This window comes from Passer montanus, unplaced genomic scaffold, assembly GCF_014805655.1.
Source record: "Passer montanus isolate IOZ18808 unplaced genomic scaffold, ASM1480565v1 scaffold2, whole genome shotgun sequence".
NCBI lineage: Eukaryota > Metazoa > Chordata > Aves > Passeriformes > Passeridae > Passer > Passer montanus.
Genome location: NW_024366591.1, coordinates 28,715,739 through 28,729,845, shown reverse-complemented (window position 1 = coordinate 28,729,845; position 14,107 = coordinate 28,715,739). Strand labels below are relative to the sequence as shown.

The 14,107-nt window shown below is 40.6% G+C and overlaps 2 protein-coding genes across 9 annotated transcripts in view; both read left to right on the top strand.

Annotated features, from left to right (window-relative positions):
- The window catches only part of PPP1R21 (protein phosphatase 1 regulatory subunit 21), a 32,018-nt gene extending 24,591 nt beyond the window's left edge, over nucleotides 1-7,427 (top strand). For all 4 annotated transcript variants that reach the window (XM_039707251.1, XM_039707249.1, XM_039707247.1 and 1 more), the window contains 4 exons: nucleotides 1,160-1,276; nucleotides 2,175-2,273; nucleotides 4,298-4,426; nucleotides 6,169-7,427. In XM_039707251.1, the coding sequence (XP_039563185.1) occupies nucleotides 1,160-1,276; nucleotides 2,175-2,273; nucleotides 4,298-4,426; nucleotides 6,169-6,198 (375 nt within the window). In that variant the 3' untranslated portion in view covers nucleotides 6,199-7,427. The remainder of the gene's footprint in view (nucleotides 1-1,159; nucleotides 1,277-2,174; nucleotides 2,274-4,297; nucleotides 4,427-6,168) is intronic.
- Nucleotides 7,428-13,354: 5,927 nt separating this feature from the next.
- STON1 (stonin 1) overlaps nucleotides 13,355-14,107 on the top strand; it is a 24,070-nt gene continuing 23,317 nt past the window's right edge. For 3 of the 5 annotated variants that reach the window (XR_005627265.1, XR_005627264.1, XM_039707471.1), the window contains exon 1: nucleotides 13,407-13,538. The gene's annotated coding sequence lies outside the window, so the exon portion shown is untranslated. The other 2 variants (XM_039707473.1, XM_039707472.1) reach the window with 2 other exon arrangements.

Genomic DNA, 14,107 nt, shown 5'->3' with positions numbered 1-14,107 from the left:
TAAAGTCCATCTGTTAAATACTTCAGTTTTGATTCTGCCAAACTTATTCCACAGGTCTAATTACCAAGAATATGCCTCTATAATGGCACAAGTTGACCATGTAGTCTTTATATATTAAATGGTCAAATTTCTGAAATGCATGTGTTCTTTAATTTTCTTCTTCTGTTAGTGAGCTGTATTTGGCCCATGTAAGCCTTTTGAGCAGTGTGAACTGGAGTCAGGGTCTGCTCTCTATAATTTGAGGAAGGCATTGGTCTGTGCCTCAGCAGCCCAAACTGTATCCCAAGCCTCCATTCTTAACCCTGGAGGAAGGGCTCAAGCTGCATAAAAAACCCTGGCTGCAATGCCTGGGGTACAAAGCAGAGGTCACCCTGAAACAAGGCTTGAACCAGCCCTCAGAATAAATGTTAACTCTTTATTTAGCCCTGCTATAATGTAACACTTGATCCAGCAGGAACTTCTGAGAGTAAGGTTCACCGATTTCCCTTTCCCTTTTCGGAAGGGAGCTGTGTGGATGTGTAGTTTGGTTCACTCCTTGTCTTCTGAAAGTGTGATTAAAAAGAGGTAGGGAGCTAGATAATAACTCATACAAGTCCTTAAAGGCTTCTGCAGTGCTGAACTTGAAGGTAATGACAAATCATGTGAAAGCTGACTCCAGTGGGTTAGTCTGGAAACTACTGAGTTGTTGGGTTTTTTATTTATTTATTTATTTTAATTTTCAATGTATAAAGAAACTTCTGGAACGTGCAACATTAGTAATGGTTATGACTTTTGTACGCTTCTGAAATAGTTATGTGATGGAATTCTTCCTTGTTGGGAAGAGACAGTAAGTTTTCATGTAGGTGAGAGCTGTTCACTTCTGCAGTGGGTTTTCATCTTCATCAGGCACTTGATATACTAAAGCAAGTTAAATTCTTACCTCTTCAGTCAGCTCTTTGTCCTGTAAGCAAATCTGACATTAAGATCCCCCATCAGAGTGACAAATTGCAGTGTGGCCTGCTGTAATTCATCTGTTCTGTTTGGGGAATTTGATACTTTTTGATAGAGCAGCCAGGGCTCAGAAGGTAAGAATAAAAATGTCAGTATAGAGGCAATGTTGTGATTCAGCTGTTCAGTGTACTAAACATAACTGTTGTCTGCTTAAACTTTTCTTTGCCAGGCTCCAGATGTTGAGTCTCGTGAAGACCTGATAAAAACTCACTACATGGCCAGGATAGCAGAGCTGACCTCTCACCTGCAGCTTGCTGACAGCAAATCAGTGCACTTCCATGCTGAGGTGAGCATGCAGGCTAGGACAGTAAATCTCTTTGTGAACTTCCCACAGGCAAGTGCTATGATAGTGAATTTCAGTATATGGAGCATAATGTTTTATACAAATCTGTTCCTGGAATATTTTTGATTGCGGTCTAACATGCATAAAAACAGATACTGTAAAAGAGCTTTTTATGTTTAATAAATCCTTTGGTAGCCTTGTCTTGGCTGTATTAAGAAGTATAATGTGTGTCATGTATGGGTTTGTTCACATAAGCTGAAGCAGCTGGCTTTAGTTACCAAGGAAGTTTTGACTTAATTTTATAGTGATGCTGATGTCATTCAAAAATATTTGAGTGTGTTATGAAGTGATGGAAACAGCTCTCCTGAGAAAATTGGCTCTTAGGCATAAGTTATACTACAAGAATGAATAAGATGATTCATTGTATCTATGGTTTCCTTTTCATTTCAAGTCATGAGGAAACTTTTCTTGAAAGTAGTGGCTGTTTTGATTTGTGTAATAAATGATGTGGAATACACTAAAGCTCTAGGTTAACAGAGCAAATCTTCTTAAATAATTTTTTTAATGGAAAATGACATAGTATGGAGGAACCATCTTTTCTGTGATATTTGAGCCTTGTGTGAAGTGAGTTGTATTGCTTTTTACTTATGAGAAGTTTTGTAGCAGTTACATGAAAAATACGATATTTAGAGGATTGGCAATATGGTAGCTCTATAAAATGAACCATTTAATGTTAACTATCCCATTACCTCTGCATTTCAAAATGTGCACAAGCTCTGAGTTCCTTGAAATCCAAGTGTCACAGATGGAAAAGTCCATAGCAAGCACTTAAGGATGCCACAAGGCAATACTGTGGAAGTGACTTTTGTCCCTTGTTCCCCCCCTGTCCTGTTCCTGGTAGTGTCGAGCACTTGCCAAAAGACTTTCTCTGGCAGAGAAGTCCAAGGAATCGCTCACGGAGGAGTTGAAGCTCGCCAGTCAAAACATCACCAGATTGCAGGCAAGTCAATTGTTCTGTAATGTAATAGATGCATTTTGTAATCATGTGTAAGGGGAAGTTGGAACAGAAAAATGACAACCATCTAGCCTGCCCATGCCATTACTAGGTCCTGTGTTGTGGAATATAAAAACTCTAGTGGTGTGTGGAGAAGAGCCTTAAATAATACACTTTAAATCCCAGGTATAAAGTTGAAGTGGAACATGCTTCCAAGAGAAGGTTATATTGGCCAAACCTGTGTGTTTTAACCCACTTGATGTCAAGGATTTTCACGAAAATGAGAGAGTTGTAATGCTTTAAGGGGTGCTGGTTTGACTGATTTCAGATGAAACAAGGAGTTCTTAGTCCTTTCTTGCACCTGGGTCTGAAAGCTTTAAAAAATGCCAGGTTGATTTGGATTTTTTTAATGTAGATACCTTAAGCAAAGATAGTTTTGGAGTAATCTTTAAGAAACTGTTGCAAACAGTAACAAAAGTCAACTCTTATGGCATCCTGTGAGTGTCCCGTCCCTTTGTCCTTCTCCTCCACAGAGCTGAGAAAGATGCCAGTAGTACAATAAAGTATAAATAAATACACAACTCATAAATTCCTTCAGGTTTTCTTTGCACTTATTTCATATCATTATTGCTCATCTGTCTGTGATGGTGAGTACCAAAATTGCTCCATAAAGGCTGTGAATATAACGTTAGAAGCTTTGAGCTGTTGTGCCCATGAGCAATCCATTTTAAACACTTTCTTGATTTGTTCCTTTAAGAAATTCCACAATAGATGTTGAATGCAGCATGAGATGTTCATTTCCAACTGCATATTTAACTTCCTGGGAAAAGATAGCAGGCACACACCATTTGTATGTTTAGTAGTCTGCATAGTAGTGAATAATAGACTTGTTTAGGTTGGAAGGGTCCCCTGAAGGTGATTTGTCCCCCTCCTTTGGTCAGAGCAGAGAGCTCAGATCCAGCTGTGGAACTGGATATTTCCTATACAGCCATGCTGGCCTTCTGCTACAGTCACTCCATATTTTAGGCATTGGATTCTGTCCTTGATCATTCAGCTTTCCTGGGCCCCTGTAAATTCCAGGGCAATTTTACCTGGGACCTTTCCAAGCAGACCTTGAAAGAAGCCAGAATTTACTCTTCTTGAGTCTAGGGTAGCTGTAATTCTGCTATTCATCTTGCTTCCCTCAGGATCCTGAATGCCACTAACTCATGGTAGGGGCAGCCAAGGCTGCTATTGGCTTTCACATCCCTGACCAGCTTTTCCTTATTTGTGAGTAACAGGTCCAGCAGAGAGCACCTCTTGGTCCCACTGATCACCAGCGTCAAGGAGTTCTATGCCACACTCAAGACAGATCCTCAGTTGCTTGTGTTCCACCTTGTTGCCCTTCCAGGATGTGTCAGAGTAGTTAAAATTCCTAATGAGGATCGGGGTCTGTGGGTGGGAGATTTTTATCTGCGTGCAGCAGATGCCTGTCATATCAACGTGTTGTTCTCCTACTGGTCAGATTTATTAGTCTTCAAGCCACTTCTTCACACAGAGCAGGATTTCTTCCCTTCTGTCCTTCCTAAAGGGTGTTTATCCCTTCATTGCTGTGTCCTAGTCATGCACACTATCCCCTCATGTCTCTGTAATCCCAGAGAGATCATAGCTTTCTCTGCCTGCATGTGGAGTGGTGGTTCCTTCAGCTTTGGATGCCTCGTATGTTCTTGTGCAGGCCATGCTTTAACCCCATAAACTTTACTTGTTTCCTGGCTGGAAACAGTGGTAGAAAACTTAGCTGTTCCTCTTTTATGTAAGCCATAAAAAGTGGGGGGAAATCTAAAGGAAACAATGCAAAAATAAAGGGAGCAAGCCATGCATGGGACTTCAGGTAAAAGAAAAAGTAGCTGCTGACTTCCTTTCATAAAACAGGGGTTTTTTAGCTGAATTGCACACACTCGGCATCAATAAGTGGAGGTGGAAGTGTGCTGCTTTGCCAGCAATCAATAATACTGAGCCAGAGCCTCTGGTTGTTTAATTTTTTCCATTAGGATGAACTGATGACGACAAAGAGGAGCTACGAGGACCAGTTGAGCATGATGAGTGACCACCTGTGCAGCATGAATGAAACCTTGACAAAGCAAAGGGAAGAGATTGATACACTAAAGATGTCCAGTAAGGTGAGCTGGCAGTGCTGGCACGGGGCTCTGGCTGCAGCTGGGGGTGGCAGGGTTACATTTGGTGTTCCTGCAGCACTGCCCTTGGGCAAACCAGCTCACAAGCTGTAATTCTTGCTCTAAGCCAGTTGGAAAGAAAACTCCAAACTTGCTCCTTCTAGTTTCAGTGAAGAAAAAAATTCTTGCTAAACATACATGTGGGAAAGAAGAAGCTCTTCATGTCACTGCTTCACATCAGGTTCTCAAAGTGTACCCTCTGATGGCAGATCACACCATTTTTTTGTGTAAATGTGGTGAAAAGGGAGCTGTTTGTAAATCCGGCTGTAGAGGCTGCGTGGTTATGATGTAGTTCTGGGTGGAAGTGTCCCTTCTCCACTCCTTTTGGTTGCAGCATACTCTGTCCTTGGCAGCTGGTCTCTTTCTCTCTTCTATTTCCATATTCTGGCTCATCTGTCCCTTGTGTAGGAATGAAAAAGTTGCCACTTGTTTTCCTCTGTGAGCTTGAAATGCACACTTTAATTCTTTACCAGGCAAGGAGGCTACCCACTTGTCAGAAACAGATTTATTTACTTACCTAATGATGAAAAGTACAGAAGTCTGCTTTTTTGAGCAGCCAGTGATTAAACCAGGGTATATCCTTCTCTGATGTTTCTAGGGAGGAACAGATGTTATGAAGGCCTTTGTCCTTTGTTTGACTGACTGTGAAACAAATTATCATTATTCTCCTTATTTCTGAGATGCATGGAAGCAATTGTCACTGAAGGATTAAAAAAGTAAAAATAATTTAAAAACCCTGTTCTGATTAAAGATCATATGATGATGATTTTTATTTTTTAGAACAAACTCTTCCTCCTGCTTTTCTTCAGATTTCTGAATGTTTTAACTTGGCATTGTATTCTTTAAAATTACTTTGTTGTGTAAAAGCCATTGTGTTTCCAGAAGGAAGCTCTTGGCTGCATACTGACCATAACACTTAATGTTTCTATAAAATGTTTTCTGGAATGTCTCACTTGCCATACTTCTAAGACTTGAATTGGTACTCTGTGTGTAAGGACCTCAGAATCTCACAACAGAAGCCACACAGGTTTTCAGATGTTACCAAATGTAGAAGGGGATTCAGCTGCAATCCAAATGATGCAGTTAAAGGCCTTAACACTTGGAGAGAGTTGTTGGTTAGATTCAAAACAAATGTTATCTTCAGGAAATAGGAAGACTGAGAATTGCCAGCAAGTAACTATTGCACAAATCTTTATTTTAAGCTCCACATTTCCTTTGTGGAATTACTGAAGGTCAAATGTGATTTGGCTAGCTGTGGAACAAACTCTGTTCTGAACTAGAAATAATCTGTACAACCTGAATTAAAGTAAAATTCATTTGGAAAAAATATCCAATATGGTGGGGAATATTAATGGTATTAATACAATTGAATGTATTGGAATGTCCCTCAAATGTCTTTCACAGGTTTCAGTTGTAGTAAGGTATTATTGTGCTTATTTGAGGTATCTGGTACTGTGCTTATTTGAGATATCTGGTACTTGCTTCTGTTGTGCTTATAGAAATAGAAAAATTTTCAGAGCAAATGGTTACAGTCTGTCCAACTTAGAAGTCCATGCAGTGTTTATTTTCAGTCTGACTGTACTTTGTTTGCTGTAGGCATAAATTATTAGACATCAGATTTTGTATGTTACCTGTCTGGATTTCCTTACCTGAATGATAATGTTCTCTTTTCATGTTTCTTGTTGCAGGGGAATTCTAAAAAGAACAAAAATCGATAGTTTACAGCCGAGTCTTTGGAAGCTGCTGCTGCACAGGATGCAGATAGTGACCATTCATTATCCAGTTCCTGTTTGTTCCAGAAAGCTGAGGCTGGTTTTGAGTCTAGTAAAAACTGAATTGGTACTGTAAATGGCTTAAAAATATTTAGAACTTGTAACAGATAAAACAGAACTTAATGTTGGCTCTAAACCAGGAAATACTCTGTGGATAATTTATATAGTAATTACCTTCAGTTTTTACTGTGCACTTTTTAAAACCAAGTTTTGATTTCATGTAACAACTTCAGATTTTGTATATTTTCAAATATGTTTCTGCATTAACAAATTTGGATTGGTGCAGTAGGTGTCTATTTTTGAGTTCTACATTTAATGGTCAGCACATGTACATTCCATTACTTGTTAATAACAGTTTAAAAATGAGTTTGGAGAGTCTTTTTGGCCATGCAAGCTGTGCAGTTACTGTAAATGTACTACTCCTGTTCTCAACCCTCTAGAATTAATTGGAATTGTGGCTTGAAATGATTTTTACAAATTCACCAAATAAATGGGATCATTGTTAGGCTGCAACAGTGGAAACCTTTCCTGCTTGCATTTGGCACTTTGGATTTCAAGGTAAGGAGCACAAATGGCTGAATTGGGCTACTTCAGTGAAATTGCTTTAAGGCATTTCTGTAACATTTTGTTTACACGTGTATGTAAATATATATTGGTTGAAATAGCTGTTTAAGGCTAGAGGAAACTGTGATTGTCATTTACCCTAAAAGAGTGAAACAATGTGTGTAGAATAGATCAGCTTACTGTGCTCTCTTACAGTAAAGAATATGAAATATGTAGAAGATTTAAGCACTGAATTTGCAAAAGGTCTTCATAGAATTGAGTTGTGATGGATTCACTGGGGAGATGCACATGGCTTTTCCTGTGTTTTCAGAAGTTTGTGAACTTCAGGCCTCTCCTAAATTTTGTTGTTTTTTTTTTTTTCAAGTGAAGTTTAATATCACAAGTTTTCACAGCATTGATTTGTTGTTGGGGTGGGGTTTGTTGGTTTTGGGTTGTGGTTTTTTTTTTTTTTTCTTCAATCAGATGCTGTGCTGCTTCACACTTTTTACACCAGTCTTCTGTTCCATAATTTCTATTATGGCACTTGTTTGTCCCACGGGGGTTTACTCTGATATCAGATGTGCTGAAATGTATTATCAGTATGTAATAATAAAATCAACCACCTGAAACCAGCTTGACTTTTCCCTTCCTTCTGGCAGTGCCCAGGCTGCAGAGTGTGACATTGTGGTGGGGTGTTCCAGCTGCTGCTGGTGGGATGGTTACACCAGTCTAGGTGCTCTCAGTGCTTCTCTTTGTTCTGATAGCTTTTCCTTTCAGAAATGCAAAACAGAAGTGGTTGTGAAGGGGAGAGGAGATGGGGAGAGCCTGCAGGGTTTCTTATTGATGTTGAATTAAGAACTATGTGCTGGTGCTAATGAGGGTTGGGAAATGTTGGCTTTCTCTCCAGCCATTTTATGGAAGCAGATACAGCTTCAACTGTTTCATTTAGATTTGGGAAGCAGATTGTTTTCTTCCAATTCTTTTGAAGCTGCCTTTTCTGAGGACTTTCATCTTGCACTTAAGGTACTAATCCAGTTATTTTAATTCTCTGAATCAAATTACTAAACTGACACTACTTTTGCTGATAGTATTTTTCATAGGTTGCTGCCTTTAGAAAAAGATTTTGCTTAGGCCATTTTTTACATGGGTGAATAAAAATAGTGTGTGTTTAGAATTTACATTAAAAAATCAAATGCTTGTTCAGAGTGTGCCCCAATATCCAAGCTGGAATTCATGTAGAATGTGCAGGCACTTAGGTACAATTCCAATGTACATCAGTTTATCAGCATTTTTTCTTTGCAGTGTTATTTCGGGAATGTATTTTGAGTAAGTTCTGGACAACTGTAAACTATCAATACCCAAAAGTAAAATCTGGCAGAAGAAATTTAAATCCGTTTTTTGGGTACTGCTGTAGTAGTGTTGTAAGGGGGCCACAGGATATTACACTGAAGTCAGTGGCATTAGAAACTGGATCAGGTGGAAATACCAACTCCTTGTGCTTATTATCTACTAGCCAGCTGATGCTGAATCTTCCTCAATACCTCAAATGCTGTTAAATGTTAAAATGGCTACTGCACAAGGCTTTGCTATTAAAAAGCTGAAGACTTGTTTCAACCTTGCAGCCAAAACCTGATCTTTGAGGCAAAGTTTTCCAGAAAAATTATTTTAAACTATATTTGCAATGGTATATGCAGAGTATCGCGGAATGTGCAAAGTCTGGGCAAGGAAATTTTACTAATAGAATTCATCTTCAGAAATGTGCAGTGTGAATGCCTTCAAGGTGGTTAATTGGGGAAACCAGTAAGAAAGTGTTGTAAAGTGTAAAACCCTTCAGCAGAATACAGTGTAAAACCAGGGTTAAAGAAAAGCCTGAATGTCAGTTATCTTTTTTAAAGGACAGTTCACTATGGCACACAAGTTTTAAAGCATTTTTAGTGCTTAATTTCTCCATAATAATGAATAATTTCTCTTTCTCAGGTTTAAATGGCTAATTCAGAAAACCACTGTTTTAATGGTTTTAATTGGATTTTCAAAAAATCTTTGAGCTTTGTTTTAAACCTATACTAACATGTTCAAGGCTCTCAAAACGTTCAGCTGTCCTAGATTTCTGAAAGCACATCCCAGTAACTACTATGGGTGTTGAAAATAAATACTTGCTGTAATCAGGCATTGATTTAACTTCAAGATTGCCCTCCTAAGAACCACTGCTCCATCAGTTTGAAACTGCCCAAGAAGCATCAAAGCCATTGTCTATTTTACAAGGCCTTAAGCTCCTGGAGGTCAGAGGTTTCCCTGCCTGAAAGCTTAACTTGTAAAACAGAATCTTAGGCTGGTGTCATAAGCTGTGCAAGGGTGCATCTCATTGCTGTTTGAGCAATGATTGTTTTGAATTGCTACATCTCTGACTTAAGCAGCAATCAGCTGAAGTGTTGGTTTAAAGTTGGTGGTGTTTGTCATGTCTCTTGTTAATCCCTTCAGCTTCATTCTGAACCAGTTCAGCATTTCATGGCATGATGAAATGTGCCAGATCTTCTTGATGCATGTGAAATATCCAGGCTGGAACAGTTTATTTTCCTACCTTTGGCCATTTATATGGTTATTTTCCTTTTTTTTTTTTTTTCCCAAGCCATCTTAATTTCTAATTTGTATTTATAATCCTGCTGCTCCACCTGCCCTCCCTTCCCTTGCTGGCAGATGAAGTTTTGGTGTGAAGGTTTTTGGCCCAGCATGTTTCCTAGGTGCTAACTTCACTGTTCAACAGTGCTTCCTGCAGTCCAAAAACCAGATTTGCTCCGACGTGCAAGGCATCAACTGCAAACAGGAAAGGAAATAAACTTTGTATCCACATAGTGCCTGTCAGGAAAAGGGAAAAGTTATTTACTGGCTTGGCTGAGCAGTGTCAAGGCTGTGGGGTTTTTTTTTAATAGTGTAAATCCAATGATATATTAAACTTTGGAGAACCATCTGGCCCTGTAAATTGGGCAAACCTGTTGTTTAATACAGTCTGTATGTAAGGTAATTTGAGAGCACTATCTTAGCAACAGTAGGGTCATAATAAAAACAAAGCTTAGTGCAGTAAAAAATTATAATTGCTGCCAGAGGTCTGATTACTTCCTCCCACGAAGGCTGGATGCTGCTCTAAGAATGCTTGTGTCTTACTCTGCCTTTTCTGCCTCTGTCACTACCTGCAGAATTGCTTGGCTGTGAATTCAATCCACGTTTGTTTAGAGAGGGCATTTTTGCCCAAATTCCTGAATATTTCTTTTAATCACAGAGTTAAAAACTTTAAGTGCAGTTGTGGCTGCAGCGCTGCCAGCTTGGTCACAGAGGGGGTCGGAGAAGAGCTTTGGGGGACCTTTGTGAGGCAGGGCCGGGCTGTGAGCTGCAGCACATGGAAACTGGCCTGGGGCAGCGCTCATTGTCTGCCTCTGCTGGGTGTGCAGGCAGCTTCAGACACGGCAGTGCTCATTCAGAGGCACCCAGCTCCTCACAGAGGCAAACACTCCAATTTGCTGAGCTGCAAAAAAACCACCAAGTCTGTGATTCTCTTTGGGCTTAATTTGCGTGGCAAGACATCCCACTAACAGCCCTAAAAGAATTCTGGTTATAAACCTCTTGCATGGAAATTGCAGAGATAGCAGTAGAAAGCACAATTTATCTGTTTGAGCACTGATTCATCCTGTGAGTCCAAAACTTTCTGAGCTGATGAGGTCTTAACTAATGCAGAAGCCTTTGAACCCCAGGCCTGGTGTCAAAGCTGTAGTTACAGTCCCCCATAAACAACACAGCTTTGTCCTGAGAAGAGTTAAACCCACACAGCTTAAGAGTCCAGGTCGTTTCCCGTTATTTTAGGCACTAGGGATTCTTTCATTAATTTTCTTGGCATCTAGTCAATGGTGGCTTGCTGCAGGCTCTGTCTGTATCAAATTCTTTGCTTCTGAAATGAGTGTGAGAACACCTTACACTGCCACACACTCCCCTTTCTGCCCCCTCATCCTTGTCTGCTCCCCCTTAAAGCTTCAACTTTTCTCTTGGATTTACAAGTCTTCAGTTTGGGCTTGAATAGCTATTGCAGAACGCTGCCTCCAAGAAAGATAATCTTAATGAAGTTACGAGGTTGAAAAGGTCTGAGCTGAGAATTTCAGTGCAGTTGCATTAACTGCAGCCCTTGGCACAGGGAACAGCTGTAATCCTGGAACTGCTGCTCCTCCTCTTCTGTGCCTTGTTCTTAGTGACTTTCAAACTGTCATGTGCAGGGTTGGATAAAAAGTGTGAGCCTGGAGAGGGGACAATCAACTTGACCAAAAGTTACTTCTGAAGTCTGGAAAGACTGGTTTATTTTTAGTCCAAACAAGCAGGCAAGAACAAATTTCTCTTAGATTATTGATCTAGCCCATGAGGTCAGAAACATTTAAAGCCAATTTCTCACAAAAATGACATCAATATGCTAAATTACTATAACCAATTTGTATGTAATAAATATACATCATTTAAATAGTGACTATACTAAACTCGTAAGTTTTTAATAGCAATTGTATTCAGTGAAAGGTGGTTTCATTTAACCTGAGGAGAATTTGACTTTTCAAAACAAAATGCATCTTAGTTAAGATGAACTTTTGCAGAAATTTCTTGCTAAAATAAAAGCAAAGCAGTGGAGGAAAGAGTTAAAATAAGTCTAGAAACAAGTGGTTTTCTGTCTCTATTTACAAATATTTGGTTCTAGCCAGATATGAACTGACGGGTTTCACTTTTGATAAAATAGTCATAGACAGTAAACATTTTATAAATAGGCAATGCACTGCAAATCATGTTAAGATCAATTTAAATATAATCAGCAATGTAAATGGAATTTGTTAGCATTGTAAAATGTTGAATGAGTTTTATAACTGCCTCTAGCAACATATAACACTGTATCTTTGTCAAATGTTCCTCAAATTATATTTACAGTAGAAATAACTTTTAATAGTTGTAATTTATTCTGCATATACTATTCATCAAAGTCAAATTATTTTAAGTAACTTTAAATCTTAGTATCAGGGTTTTTTTCCTTTGATGCTTGAGTTTATATTGCACTGAATTATTTTGGAAGAGAAGATAGCAGAATTTACTGGAGAAGAAGAGATTTCTCTTGAAAATATTTACACTTGCCTCAGCAAAGGAAAATCTGATCTATTTTTAGATATGCATGCTTTGATAAGGAGATGAGAAATTAATACCTTTCCCACCTGAAAACCATTAGGAAGAGCTAATGTGGAAGCTAAACAGGAAAAAAGGTTTAATTGAATGTCATGCAGGAGTACATGAGAGTTTGAAGGACTCATTTTGGAGTATGTAGAAAATGTTAGAAATTATTCCAGTTTCCTGAAATTTTGGCAAAACAGGAGGTATTGATCCACTGGCTCTCTCTGCTAGGAGGCTGTGTCCTGGGAGAAGGCAGAAGACTGAATTGTTTATGGAAAATACAGTTTTTATGGAAATACAATTTTGACACCAGGCCTGGATTTCAAGGGCAGAAGACTTAGAGGGATGGAATTCCCGAGGGAAGAGGTTGGGATGAGCTTCTGGCACTTCCAGGGCTGCCATGCTGGGATGAGGGAGGCAGGTGGAGCTGCCTGGCCCTGTCCTCAGCCTGGAGACCTCAGTCTGGCAGTGCTCAGAAAAGGCCTTCAGGGAGAGAAGAATTTAACAATTCACTAGCTTGAAAGTTAATGTAATACTAAATTACTGGTGAAAAAATTCTGTGCTAAGTTTGGCACTGGATTTTTAAAGAAATTAAGAAAGCAAGTGCAGAACTTTTTTAAACCATGAATGGCCAATGTTCATCCTAGTGCAATTTGTGTAGTGGTTTGTAGTGCAATTCTTCATACAGAAGAATTTATTTGCAGGGAAAATTGTACTGAACACTTCTACTGCAAATGTACTGAATAGTACTTGCCATGCATAAAACAGAGGTAGGATTGCTTCATTTTCACAGAAAACAAGAAAACTCTACAGAGGGGATAAAGGGGACAAAAGAAACCAGTTAAAAGAAACCTTTAAGAAGGAGGTCCTTCCTTATTAAAATGCAAGGGAAATTTCAACCACTGGAAAGCACTGGAGCTGAAATGGATGTATGATGCTTCACAAAGAATTTTGGATGGATGGCACAAGAAACTGGAGCTCGCTGCTCTAAGTGAGCTGTCCCTACTGCTTGAAAGCCTTTCAGATGGGTAATTTGGGTGTCTGCAGTCCCTGGCAGACATGCTCTGGAGGGTTTTGTGGGTGGTTTCCCCCTCTTCATCCTCACCATTCTACCCGCGTGCTCTGGCCCTTCGGGATCAGTCTTTGTGCACCCCTGCAGGAATGGCTGAGAAGGACCTTCAGGGCAACACAACCGCCCAGCCCTGTTGGTTATTCAGACATTTCCCGAGCCTCGGAGGCTCTCCTGCCCCCGGAGGAGCTTTGCTGGCCGGGGGATGCCCTGCCTTTCCCGGGAGATGCTCCGGCGGGATGCGCCGGGCGGGGCCTGTCCTGGCCGCCGCCCCCGGCCCGGCGGCCGCTGCTGCGCTCCCGGCGGGGCGGGACCGGAGCGGGACCGGAGCGGGACCGGAGCGGGTAAGGAGCGGGTCTGCCCCGGGGCAGCCGGGCCAGAGCAGCGGGGCACGGGGGGACTCCGTCCGAAGTGGAATTTTCCCGGTTGTCGAGGCGCAGCCACGAAGTTCTGCCTTGGAACGGGCCGGCGGATGGGGCTCTTTTGTTTTGGTGTAAGAACATGATGCATTTAGCTAAAATATTTCGCTCCTTTTTCTTTTTAAATTTCTTTTTCCCCCCCATCCTCTCCTCTCCTCTCCTCTCCTCTCCACCCCTTCCTTTCCTCTTCTTTTCGCCCCCTTCCTTTCCTCTCCTTTTCGAGCAGAAGCGGTGAAATGGGGATGGTTTTGCTCCGGGGCTTTGAATCACGGCGGAAATCGGGAGGGTTTGGGTGCCGGGCATCCTAAGGGATCGCATTCCCATGACTTCTGCCTTGTTAGGGAGGAGACTGGGGCAAGCGAGGAGTGTTTTTCTTTAATACTCGAAGTGAATTGAATTCCTGGAGCCTTTCTCATGTTTTCTTAGTGGTTCGGCTGATGATGTTAAAGTATGCACGTAGGGTCACGGTGTTTGAAAACGTGGCTGCAGAAATCTCTCCCATAAATCCAGCCGGGCTTTGGGAAAACCCCCGGAGCGGATGCAGACCCCGGGGATGGAGTGTCAAGGATAGTGTTAATGAGAAAAAAAAAAAAAAAAAAAAAAAAAAGGGAAAAAAATCCCCCTTTCTGGCTTTCGGAAAGGG